Raw genomic sequence first — 13,257 nt, 5'->3', positions numbered from 1 at the left:
GTCAAGGCGTACGAGAAAATACGTTACATCGCTAGCCAGTTGCGTTTTATTCAGGGATAGCGGAGTACTCGTTTTATCATTAACAGTAAACGGTATATGTTTAGACTTTTTCTCGTTTAGACGGCAGTATGATTACCACCTGTCCAATACCACGACGTGGAAAGTAAGTGCGCTGTTGCCATAATTTAAAAACTGGGCAAATTAAACTTGTTTGCCTTCGTACTGAAAAAAAGTTTCTATAAAGTATAAGAATCAATCAGTAGAATAATCTTTTTTATCTATTAGGACAGATCAAAGCCGCTGGGTTCGGCAAAAATGGAATTTTTAAACTGTAAAGCTGGAATCGTTTGCCAGAAAAAAGAGATCCTTTAGAAAATATAAGACATGAAAGACGATCTCGGTCAACTCCGGAAAAAAATCGTTTGCTTAAAGGAATAATATCATCGTTAAAAAACGTTTGCCCAACCGTTTTTATCGTTTGCCCCTTAAGAAATGGTTATCGTTTCCCACTCTTAAAAATAATTTATCTCGTTCCCACCCTTAAAAATAATTATTTTCCTTTGCCGAAATAATTTATTTTTAAGAGTGGATCAATTTTATTTTTAAAGCGTTAGCATCCCTTTGTTTTTAAAGATGGGGATTACTGTTTATGGTTTACTGTTTAAATCGCGATAGTTTCTCAATATGCTGTCAATTTGTCGGTTTTTTATCTGCCCTAATTTAGAGGTCACCAATGCGAGAATTGTAGTCCCCCGCTGATATGAATAGAAGAATAAATAATAAGTAGAATAAATAAACAAATTGCAGTTGAAAGATAATTGGAGGTGCGGAAGATATAGAGGTGCAAGGGTATAAAAGTATTCACTTTTGGTTTTTGCTTGGTACCTATAAACTTTCATTTTAAGAACATTACCAATTTTGAGGTATTTTAAACTTATATGTATGTACGTTGATTCAAATTTTTTTATTTTTATTAATATAATTAATCATCTGCTTGCCACATCTTCATTAATATCTCGGCTATTTTTTATGCTCACACAGTTTTTTTTCATATGCACTTATGTTACTCCTTAATATATGTATATACATATATATATATATATATATATATATATATATATGGTTGCAGTGTAAGAATTTTTTATTCGATATTCTTTTTTTATTATCAAATCATTCGTTAATCAATCGGCATGTATGGCTTTGAAAAATTATGTTTACAATTAATTTGTGCATCGTCATTGCGTTCTAAAAACGGAAACAAGAATTTAGATGTATGCTATTTTTGCTCTTTCAGAAGAGTCATATAAATCAAAACAAAACGACCAGCTGCTTAATATATTCAGTTCAAACACTAATTCAGAATATAAATACTTAATTGGGTGTTTTGTTCTGCATGCACCGCTTACAAAAAACTAATTACGAGAAAGTTTTGGTCATGAAAAAACTTTCAGTAGCCCTAATGGTGATGATGGTGTGGTCGGTGTGTTAAAATGAAATCCTTCCTTAAGAAACGAACGAAGGTATGTAGGCGTTAAGAAAATAGTATTAAAAATCTTCAATTCTGTCCTCTGGTCAAAAATATGCTGATAAAGAATGTATGAAATATTGGATTTTATTTTATGTTTATCCACGTCCTTTACAATTTTAGAATGCTGCTCGCTTATAATTCTGTATTTATGCAATCTGTGCTGAATGATTATGTGTTATCCTAACGATTCTTTATATTATTCTGACTCTTGAATTATTATGATGATAGTTACGGTTCTATTGAATGAATCTAAGTATGTTGTATGGGATTTTCCTTGTAAGTATGATATTAAGTAATTGATTAAGTAACAAGTACGGTCCGCATTAATATAATCCTGCCAAAGTAATAACAGCCTGTAATTCTAAAAAACAAATTTCGTCGCTTTAAAGGCTTTTAATACATTGACAGAAAATTTTGGATACAGGTCTAAGTAGAGCAATGCATATTTTTAAGGTATTCACTCATAGAATTGGACTGAATCTAGATTTCGGTTTCCACCGTTGGATCGTAATAAATTCGGTTTAGTGTTCAGGTTAGCTGTGGCAGTATAAGAATATAGTTGCCCGAAAATTAATCAAAATTTCATGGAGTTTAAGAAACTTCTGTTTTTAATGCTATATTGCAGTAAAGAAACCAAAAGGCTACACAAAATAAGCGAAACAGGACAAACACGACGAAGTTTACACGTACTTGCACAATATGGATGTTACTTTTCAAATTAGTCGCGACAAAAACACAGTTTTACAACACACCCCACCGATAAAATATGTTAATTCTGCCTATCTTCAATTATAATTTGTAAATAGTGAACTCGCTGTGGCAAATTATTTTAACCACATGTTTATACGAGAAAATTATACCCACGCCCTAAATAATTAAATTGTTTACTATATATAGACTATGTATATAAATTTTAACCTTTTTTCACATAAAGGTAGCACAAGATGCCTCAATATATATTTCATAATTTACGATTTTTTAATAATTCTTATTTTTCGATATATTTAAATTTTTAGTTATTTAAATTTACAAAGTTTATAACGTTTCACCTAATCATTTCTCGTATATAAGTATGTGAATGCTATATGTATATACATATATATTTTATTAAAGGTTAAGAATCACTTCTCTATACTGCTTGGTTCATTTACAAAATAAAATTGTATTATTGTAAGGAAAACAAAAAATAAAACAAAACAAGAAAGAACATAAAACTTATAGTTGAGTTCTTTAAATTTCACCTTTACCATATTCAAAATACCTACCATGATTTTAAATACATGAATGCATACTAAACACATACATAAGTTTCATTTGATCTTATACAATTACAATACTAATGCGTGGCAATCCGCATGCAATATAATGTCTTTAAATTACTAATGTTTTATTTACTACGTGTTTTTTAGTCAGCGATGCTAATTAATTTCAGTCGAAATATCCTTCGTACAGGATAACTAGTTTTCAAACAGTAATGGGGCTTGTAATGGGAAATTGTAATTAATTTAATCCATTAATCCATTCCAAAGCCATATGATTCTCTTGTAGTATATTTTAACTATACTCTTTGACATTTCCTTTAGTATGTCGGTAAGAAAAAAGAATTTCGGAATGATCATTTTAGCTAACAGAAGTGAAGTCAGGTAAAAATATAGCTGTAATGCTTTTGTATTTGCTATATCGCTTTACCATTTTTCGTTATAAATGGGAATATTTTATATTTCTGTCTCACGCATACAGCTATATAAGTATTTTCGGAAAACCAGAAGGACACAATAAAAGAGAGGACAGAAGACACAGTGGCTAGGCGGTGTCTAGTGGCCTTTCGCATTAATCTGTTTTATAATAGCATTCCTCTATCCTCTGTCTTTTCTTAAACAATATTAGTTAGATCTAGACCACTAAATCTAAGTTTTAATGTACTTGATATATTTAATTTTTTTACTTATTAATTCTATTTCACCTTTCTCCTTTCTTTCTGATCTATTATTTTAAATTGTGAGTCACACTAACTCGTTCAATTGCAATTACACATCCAAATCATTTGATTCCAACCTCTCACACACAATACTTTTATCACTGTTTATATAGCAATAGCCGGAGAAGAGTGACAAATAATTTTGTGTGATATTGTTATTCATTGAAATAACGTTGAACATTGGAACACAAAATCGAATGTTCATTAAAAATTCACCGGTCATATTCAATAGTGCCGGCATTCTGGTCAAACATCCCGTTCATAGATGTCGCGGTGATTTCAACCATTCCAGGACTATATCGCTGCACTGTGGTTTGCAACGTGCTTTGCATAAGATAATGAATGCCAAGAATCGCGATAGTGCTGACTAAAAGTGGTCCGTTTATCCAATATGAAGACAAATGGCAAGATTCAATAGATAGCAGTGGGAAAATTGATAAAATCCAGATCCATAAAGCGAAGATGTTACCATCCGATGTCGCTGCACCACTATTATATGTCAGCTCTTCATTTTTTACAACCTCGTTGGGATGTTTGTTGTAATGATGGTGGTCATCTGAAAATATTTAATATAAATATTAGAAATATAAACAATATGAAGAATATAATATATAATAATATAATATAATATAAAGAATATTTTTAATCGAAAATGCAGTAAAGCAATTTAGTCGAATGTCTTGACTTAGATTCAGATTTAGGTCGCTATGAAAAATTTATACTGTGTATACACTTGATAAAATTTAAATAAAAATACTTTGAACTGAGGTAATTTATGTAAAGTGTTCAGTGTATCATCTTTTTATGTTCTCTATGTGTTTCTCTATCTGTATCTTTTTTCTGATATTATAAATAGGTTATAGATTAACAAAAGAAATGATTAGGATTACTAGGCGATGCATTTCGTCTGCCTGTTCGTACGTATGAAAACGAAATCTCAGAAACTATAAAAGCTAGAAAGTTGGAATTTAGCATGCAGATTCGATTAAAGACAGACAAAGAAAACAAAAAACGTTAAAATCTCGTTTGTATCTTTCTTAAGAATTAAAACAAAAGAATTTAAGTTAAAGTTTTTGTTTAAAAAATCACTGGAATCGAGAAAATGTTGGTTCTAAGTAGCAAATGTAACTTAGCATATAGGTAACTTATTTCCTTAAACTAAAACCAGCTTGAAGAAAGCGTACGCAAGGAGTAAAATTTTTCCTGTAAGCTTCAAAAGTTCGCTCCTTTTGTGGATTTCCCAGAGGCCATTACGTACCGTTTCCGTTAATATTACTGTTAGGATTACCCTTATGGGACGGATAGTTGTGTTGCGTAGGCACATTGTTTATCCGTATCCCAGTTTGGATGTGGTGATGTCCGGGATATGCTCCGTTTATTCCACCTCGCCCTGGTTGCAGCATATTAATGTTGCCATGAGCATGGCCAGGAGTTAATATTATTCCTCCACCACCGACAATTCCGGTTCCTACGGCATTAGTCCCTACATGATTGCCGATTATGTTTGGCTGGATTGGAATCCGATTAAACTGATCAATGTTTGAATTAATAGTAGTGGGTATGCCATTAAGATTGTTATTCCCGCTTAGTGGATTAATTGGCATTCCTGCTGACTGAGGTCCCCCTATAATTAGGCCTCCATTTATACCAATGTTGGTTCCAATAGCTATGTTATTGCCCTGGCTATTAACACGACTTTCATCATTATTCGCTATATTGACATTAATGGCTCCTCCGGTGTCTGTAACAGATTTAGAATTGCTTATCGCCGTGGTTTTGTTTTTGTCCTCTGGGCCACAACACACTTTAAAGACTACTTTCATGTTATTTGTAGAGCATCGACCTCCAATTCTTCGATATAAATCATCCTTAGATGAAGTTGCTAAATATAGTAAAAATTGTATTTTTTTAAATAGGAGAAATGCAAAGGAACTCACAAATAAAGTAATAATCATTTCCAGGTAGGAACTCCAAGCCACCTGGCTGCGGTGTAAATGGCCGGAAAGTTATTGTAAAAAACATTAATTTCTGAGGTTTATCACATATAGCTATTACTCGCGGATCTGCATTTGTTATGCGACAAGTTTCATACTCCACTTTAGACACATTGTAAATTATGTATTTTTCAGTTTCGTTCTCAAAAGTCCCTGGCTCATATACGGGGCATATTATATGAACCTGATCGAACTCAAATGCAAGATTTCCTTTATTAACATCGATAATATGATCTGTGTTATCAATCCGAAATCTGTGGATATAAGAGTGTAATCAAATTATATTTTGTTTTGAGAAAGGGAGACAACGATTTTCAATAAATAAGTGCAAAACGAAATACAAAATTAGTGTCAATTAATGTGCAATACATTACACATAGTGACAATGAGCACTGAACGCACGCGTAGGGTTCAAGGAACTACATGTCATCTAGAGTTTTAGATTTGGAAAATGCTGCACGCATATACTGAATTAAACAACAGTTTAGGAAAATGCTGAAGTTAACACTTTGAAAATGGGAAATTGGGTTGCATTTATCTGATCTAGACTTTGTTTAATGCCTTGGCCAATCTTTTGTTTTTGGAGTTTGTGGTTCGATTTTGGAAACAACATTAACCTGACATACTTAATGTCTCATTGCAATATGGGTGATATATATGATAGGTTTATATCGAAAAAGAGAAAACCAGACAAAAAAAGTAGGCCATATACATGTGATTAACAAAAAAGTAAGTAAAAAGTAATCATGATTCTTAGGGATCAATGGAATCTCGCTCAATCATCGTCTGCACATTTTGCACAACAAATTATGACAATAATTATTCTATCGGAAATGTATCATTACTAATTGCTGGGAAAGTTTATAAAAGACCTGCATGTTTATACGCGACATTAAGGATTAATTTATAAATATATATGGCCAGCAGTCCAATTATCAAAAAGAGAAATAACAAATCCCCTAAACGAATAAATAGTACTCCTCATACTACTAACTTAAAAACTAAAATATAAATTCGACAAGACATAGATGAACATAATACATTTGTAGACAATCTACAATTTTTAACTTCAATAAAATTATAATACCTTCTGCGTGAGTATACCACTATTTTTGTGTACTTACATACTGTTCGATGTGTTCCAATGCATGTAAAAAGTCTTGGCGCAACTAGACATGGTGGAGAGCAGAACCGTTTCCATACAAATTAAAGTGAGCAAAGTAACAAAGGATGTGGCACCAAACTTTGGAAATGGAATCATCATTTTGCATCTCATTGGCGATGGCTGAGGCGAAGATAACAGGCAGTCTCTGTTCTTAATCCTCTTTTTACCAACAAAATGCCGTGTTGCCTTTGATTCTATCCCTGCTTCCACCAGTGCTGATGAATGCTTCGCGGATGGTTGTCTTTTACTCGGAGAATAAAGCGGCTTGAGATTGTTAAAAGCTTGAAACTTGCTTTTGCTCTTAGACTTTCGATGCATAGCAGGTTGTTGTTTATTCGTTGTCGTAAGCGCCTTATGCCGAATTTTTGGGATACTCTCAATACTTCGTGGCACGTACAGCTTAATGCTTAAGGGTTTTCCAGAGTATAGCTGAACTTTATGTTTCTCCTTTTGTTTCTGATGCCAGTGAGTGTTGGAATTGGGGAAAGCTACTGGTGAATGTGAGTCTTCAAGCACTTTAGTGGTAGTTAAGCGCCTCTTACATGCCAACATGCTCCGACGTTGACAACTGTCATGAATCTTAGACTTTGACTGGGTCCAGGAAACAGTAAGACGCAGTTGCTTTGGTCGTTCTTGCATACCGCCAGCAATGCTTTCGATTTTAGATCGTTAGTAGCTTTCTTGCTAAATGCATACAATAAACCTCCGAAATAAGAATATGTTGACTGGCTACAGCTACATCCGTGTCATTCCACGCCAATGTGTCTTGCTCCATCTGCAACCAATAAAATAACTATTTTTACAACAAAACGCTGTAGCCATGTGTGAATTCTGGGCAATGCTCCCTTACATATCAATTAAAACACTCAAACTACACTGTAAGTTGTAACATGATTTTCTCACTTTGGACGGCATAGTTACGAAGCGCACCAACAGACTAAAGAGACTATGCGGTGTGGTTGGTTTCTTTACCCTTCAAAAGTATTCTTGTGAATGAGTAAGTTATATGTAGTGCGTTATAAGTCAGGTGCAATATAATTTTTAATCACAATAGTTAAAAAATACAACTTTTGTATATAAAAATAGGAACATTCCGAAAAAATCAATTTGAAAAGGCCGTTAGATTATTATTTCCATTTCATCTGTTATATATGTTTAGTATACTTTTTGACGAAGTATGAGATAAATTGGAAGGGATACAACTAATTGACGACTTAGTTTTTACCTCTTCAAGGTTAAATTTTGATATTGAAAATGTTATTGATATAAGAAATCCTAGGGTTCACAGAAAATGTAACTCAACCTTTTTGAAGCGGAATTATTATTTTTAATTTATCTCGTCAAAAGGTTTACTAGACCTGTATCACAAATTAAGAAAGAAACAATAGAAAAAGAAAAAGTCTAAGACTGAAAGATCAGTTTGCGTCGCGTTCGGCAGCAGTCAGCGAAATAAGCAGCTGTTAATGCTGATCAGGAATATTTATATATACTATGGTATATATATACTATATACTACCGCCACCTGAGAGATTACGAGATTTTTAAAAGTACTTCATTAACTTTTAAAACGCCGAATTGATTTGATTCGACTCTGACTGATAAAAAATACTTATTTAACAAGGCCGTGATGCTAATCATTAATATATGTACATATGTTCATTTCCGATACAAATAGGGTTGGTAATGGCTTGGCAAAATTTTAATATATTTATTAACATGCATAGTCATAAACAATCAACGTGACATAATATCAACAATATATAGCGGATCGGCAGTCTTGACATTCAATTTATAACGGAACAATCATATTTCTTAAAAATTATGTGTTCAAGTGATAAAACATCACTATAGCATTATACAATTACATATGTATGTATACACCAAAAGACTTTTCTGTATACATACACAGTGACGACACACTCCCCGAGGAGACAGAATAAACTCTATATATACACAGACATTTTACTCTCGGGAAAGCATTCTTATTTGATCCGATTAACAATCCGGGACAAATATGTTGGTATAACGATAGTTGACAAATAGAAACACAAACATATATGTATATGAACAAAACACCGTCTTCCTTTTTCTGGTACATCTATTTCAAAATTACATTTTCACATGATTAAAAATGGTTCCAAACAGGTTTTTGTCTGAAGAGAAATACTCGAATGCAGCTCATTTAAATTAGTTTTTTCTACACTTGGACTACATACAAGAATTATTTATATAAATACTGTAGAGCTAGAGCTATTATAAAAAAAACTTGTTTAGAGCTGGAACAAAAGACGATGTTTACTTTAACTTTCGATGTATGAAGAAACTTAAGCGCATCGATAGTTTTACAAATCAATCGATAGCGATTTTTATACTAAGGCCCGTATCACCTTATGATATAAGTTAAATGTTTTGGTTTGTAATTTTATAAGAGATGTCCGAAAATTTTAATTAGTTACAATTGAGAAACTGAGCAATTGGAATATAATTTTAAATTTAAAATATGATAATTTCTACTATAAGTAATGTTCACTGTAAAAAAATACTATATTGACTGATAACGCCATATATATTATGTAAAGATTTCATTTATAATTTGTTGTAACAGGACCATTATGCAATTTCCTAGTGGATTTTTTAGCTAGGCTTAAACCTTATTTGATGTTCTACGAATAATTTTATTATTCTTAAAATTTATCTTTTACCCGTGGAACGTATATTGATTAGTGTCAGACGTTTGAAACCCAGTGAAAGTGTTAAGATTTTAAAGTAAATAAATTTTTTTTTAGTATTAAGAGTCAGTAAGCATCCCCTTCTGTCCGACCATCCGTTTTTACGTAAACTATCTCTTAGCACCAAAGGCACCTCTTTTGACGGCATAAAATGTCGGCTTAAGTTTGAATCGGACGAAAAGTCCAGAAATCAATTGTTATAGAAATGAAATAGTTTTGTTGTTTTTAATCATAATATGTTCACATTAGTTCTACACAATTTTTTTTTTGTACATAATTACTACTAAGATATATAAGTATAGTCTTTTTATTGTGCTCCATTAACGTAGAAATAAAAACTTGGGAAAAAGAGCAAGAGCAAATAAAAAAAGTGTGTAATATATATTAAGGAATTTATGCGATTTGCTTTTAATTTTCATGAAGCAACAACCTGCGATATATTAGTGGTGTAAATAGTATATAAGCTGCACTGGATTCGGTGGTTAAAGTAATGTTCGATATTTTTGTATAGATTTCCGATTGCGGATAACTATTTGGTTGTATTAGATTCCTGAATTGTCAACTTAGAAACATAAATAGAGGAATTTTGAGTTTCAGCATGGCCAATATTATGAGAAGAACGTTGGTTCCCGGACTTTCACACTTGAGGCTGCGGCCACAACTTAATGCAGCTGGATCGGCCGCGTTAACGTAAATATTGAATGCTTACATAATTCGAAAATATCACTTATTTTTGTACTGTGCGTATCACATACCGGGTCCAATTGGAAACTCGGTGTTCAGTTCTCAGGAGACGCGACGGGGAGCTGCCAAGTGGTATCCAGATCCTGAGTTCATGAAGCAGTTTAGCGGTCCGGTGATGTATCCAGATGAGGTCACATCACTCTGGAGAGTGCCACCATGGAATAGTTAGTTGGTAACCCAATCTAAAGTTGCCCCTTGAACTAATCGCTTGATTTACCTGCTCTATTAGGCAAAGTAACGCCTGTCGAAAAGTCGGTTCGTAATCTGACCTTGAACTTCGGCCCACAACATCCCGCCGCCCACGGAGTCCTTCGTCTTGTGCTGGAGCTGGATGGAGAGGTTTAAGCTGTTAATCGACCACAGGCCTTGCGTAAATTAAAACCTCTGTTATTGCAGACCGTTATGCGTGCCGATCCCCATATTGGGCTGCTGCACCGTGGGACCGAAAAGCTCATAGAGTACAAGACATACACCCAGGCATTGCCGTATTTTGACCGGCTGGACTATGTCTCGATGATGTGCAACGAGCAATGCTACTCTCTGGCTGTAGAAAAGCTCCTTAATATTGATGTGCCTCTCCGTGCTAAGTACATTCGAAGTAAGAATACAAATTAATTTTCTCTTGCTCTAGTCTTTGTAGTCATTAAGATTTCAATAGTTTCGTTTATTTAATATATGTATATATATATTATAATTTAGCATTGTCCCCATCGCCATAAATCTTGCGCAACAAAATCTTTTTAAAAGTTTTAATTATTAATTGGATTGGTTTGATTAGATTACTTATAAAAATGATTTTAATCTCAAATTCAAGATAGAATGTTAACGCAAAAAAGGTAGATGAAAAAGTTATCACTGTTTTTAGCACTAAAAATTGTTTTTCTTTTACAAAAATAAATTAAAACGGGTAGTTCTTGCCTCTAAAACCATGTAACATACATATTTTGAAGCTTGACAAATGAGCCAAGATATGAGGGGAAGTTAATTATAAAAGAATAATAAATTCTACTCTTTTCTGGTAAAACTGACTTGTATGACTAATTACGGTCGTATCGAAGTTAAGATAGTCAGACCGCTTGACGATTTTTATCCAGACAAATTTAACTTAATAGAAAGGAATTTTTTTTGTCACCACTCTTCACTCTACACTAAAATTATAAATTTGTAATCATTTTGTGAAATTGTTATTTTTGCGCAGCTCTCTTTGCCGAGATTACTCGTATTCTCAATCACATTATGGCCGTCGGAACACATGCCTTAGATGTTGGTGCTCTAACGCCATTTTTTTGGCTATTCGAGGAGCGGGAGAAAATGATGGAATTCTATGAGCGAGTTTCTGGTGCCCGGATGCATGCTGCCTACATACGTCCTGGTGGAGTGTCATTGGTAATGCATTCAAAATAATATTGAAAAATAATATAATTGTCTTACTGTATCTCAGGATATGCCTCTTGGTCTTATGGACGATATCTATGAGTTTGCATCAAAGTTTTCCGAGCGATTGGACGAAGTGGAGGATGTGTTAACTACAAATCGAATCTGGGTGCAGCGGACCGAGGACATTGGGATCGTAACTGCAGATGAAGCTTTGAACTATGGCTTCAGTGGAGTTATGTTGCGTGGATCTGGCATAAAATGGGATCTTCGAAAGCAGCAGCCGTACGATGCCTATCATTTGGTAAACTTTGATGTTCCCATCGGCACCAAAGGAGACTGCTATGACCGATATCTTTGTCGGGTCGAGGAAATGCGCCAGTCATTACGAATTATTGATCAATGCCTAAACCAAATGCCTGCTGGAGAAATTAAAACGGACGATGCCAAGGTGGCGCCTCCGTCACGGTCCGAAATGAAGACATCCATGGAGGCACTTATTCACCACTTTAAGTTGTTTACTCAAGGATATCAAGTTCCACCCGGGACAACATACACGGCAATAGAGGCTCCGAAGGGCGAGTTTGGAGTTTACCTTATATCAGATGGGTCCAGTCGTCCATACCGCTGTAAAATCAAAGCTCCAGGGTTTGCTCACTTGGCAGCTTTAGAGAAGATTGGAAAGCAGCACATGCTAGCCGACGTCGTTGCAATAATTGGAACTTTGGATGTCGTATTTGGGGAGATAGACCGTTAGTTGTTTTTAAAGAATGTGTGCCCTTCTCTGTACGAAACTGCTTGTAAGGATATAAAATAATATAAATACGTTCAAAATAAAATAAATTATTTGCTTTTCAATTACTTGTAAAGTTGGTAAGAGGTTAAAAGAAGTTTTTCCACTGTTATCGTTATCTCGGGAACTAAAAGCATTAAATTATCACAAAACGTGCATATTCTAGTAACGCCAATGCTAGTGCTAAGACCCAAACCCATGAACATTTTTAAAAAATGTTTGATGAAAATATGATGAAATATACCCAAAAAATAAATGAATATATTGTAGTAGACATTTTAAAATTGGGGCTGATAGGTATGTTAGGGAATAACATAACCCACAACAATGATTGAAAATACACTAGTACACTTATTCGTTTCGACACTCCGTTTTAAACTTTGCAAAATTTTCTGTTCTGTTCTGTTCTACCACTATTAAAAAAAACCTGCTAGCCTAGCGAGAAAGCAGCTATAACTAGCTAAATTTTCTACTCCTATTACTTCAGGAACAGAATACTATATCAAAATATATTTATATGTCATTGAATAGTGTTCAAATACTATCGACGCTTTTAAACGAATTGTGTAAATAGAAAAAATAAAAAAACGTGTTACCAACACCAAACTATCACCAGGTTTAATATGAAATGCTTGAGTGGGCAAATACATTTTTTGCTACAGCGTGTATTTTTTTAGTCGTACATATTATATTATTATATATTAGTACATATTAAGTACTTAAAATCACCAAAAAGAAGTCAAAGCGAAAAACGCAGTTTTTTAGCATAAACCGAAAAATATAGAAATTTCTGTCTCCTTTTTCAATTTTACGAATTTAATAAACAATATTGAATTCTAATGATCCCATTTTTCGACTCTAAATTAGCTGCTAGGAAAAATAACAAGCCAATAGATTTCTATGTCTTCGAATAAAGGTCAGTACTGGAATCGATCGGGTTATCCTAGCAGAT

The 13,257-nt window shown here is 33.7% G+C and overlaps 2 protein-coding genes across 5 annotated transcripts; one reads left to right on the top strand and one right to left on the bottom strand.

Annotated features, from left to right (window-relative positions):
• Positions 1-945: 945 nt before the first annotated feature.
• Positions 946-8,958, bottom strand: LOC6619467 (probable cyclin-dependent serine/threonine-protein kinase DDB_G0292550). 4 transcript variants are annotated; one of them, XM_002043646.2, is made up of 5 exons: positions 8,779-8,958; positions 6,625-7,440; positions 5,444-5,754; positions 4,765-5,388; positions 946-4,062 (listed from the first exon to the last, which is right to left on the bottom strand). In XM_002043646.2, the coding sequence occupies exons 2-5, from the start codon at positions 7,302-7,304 to the stop codon at positions 3,719-3,721; spliced, it is 1,959 nt and encodes a 652-aa protein (XP_002043682.1). In that variant the 5' UTR covers positions 7,305-7,440; positions 8,779-8,958; the 3' UTR covers positions 946-3,718. The 4 variants fall into 4 exon arrangements, with proteins under 4 accessions (XP_002043682.1, XP_032579738.1, XP_032579740.1 ...); XM_032723847.1 differs by lacking the exon at positions 8,779-8,958 and adding an exon at positions 8,571-8,589; XM_032723848.1 differs by lacking the exon at positions 946-4,062 and having other exon boundaries at positions 5,291-5,374.
• Positions 8,959-9,908: 950 nt separating this feature from the next.
• On the top strand, positions 9,909-12,370 carry LOC6619466 (NADH-ubiquinone oxidoreductase 49 kDa subunit). Its single transcript, XM_002043645.2, has 6 exons — positions 9,909-10,084; positions 10,178-10,302; positions 10,368-10,477; positions 10,535-10,736; positions 11,337-11,524; positions 11,580-12,370. The coding sequence occupies exons 1-6, from the start codon at positions 9,993-9,995 to the stop codon at positions 12,267-12,269; spliced, it is 1,407 nt and encodes a 468-aa protein (XP_002043681.1). The 5' UTR covers positions 9,909-9,992; the 3' UTR covers positions 12,270-12,370.
• Positions 12,371-13,257: the final 887 nt, after the last annotated feature.

The sequence above is a fragment of the Drosophila sechellia genome, chromosome 4 (assembly GCF_004382195.2).
Source record: "Drosophila sechellia strain sech25 chromosome 4, ASM438219v1, whole genome shotgun sequence".
Classification (NCBI taxonomy): domain Eukaryota; kingdom Metazoa; phylum Arthropoda; class Insecta; order Diptera; family Drosophilidae; genus Drosophila; species Drosophila sechellia.
The sequence above is the reverse complement of the archived record's forward strand: the minus strand, read 5'-3'. Positions and strand labels throughout refer to the sequence as shown.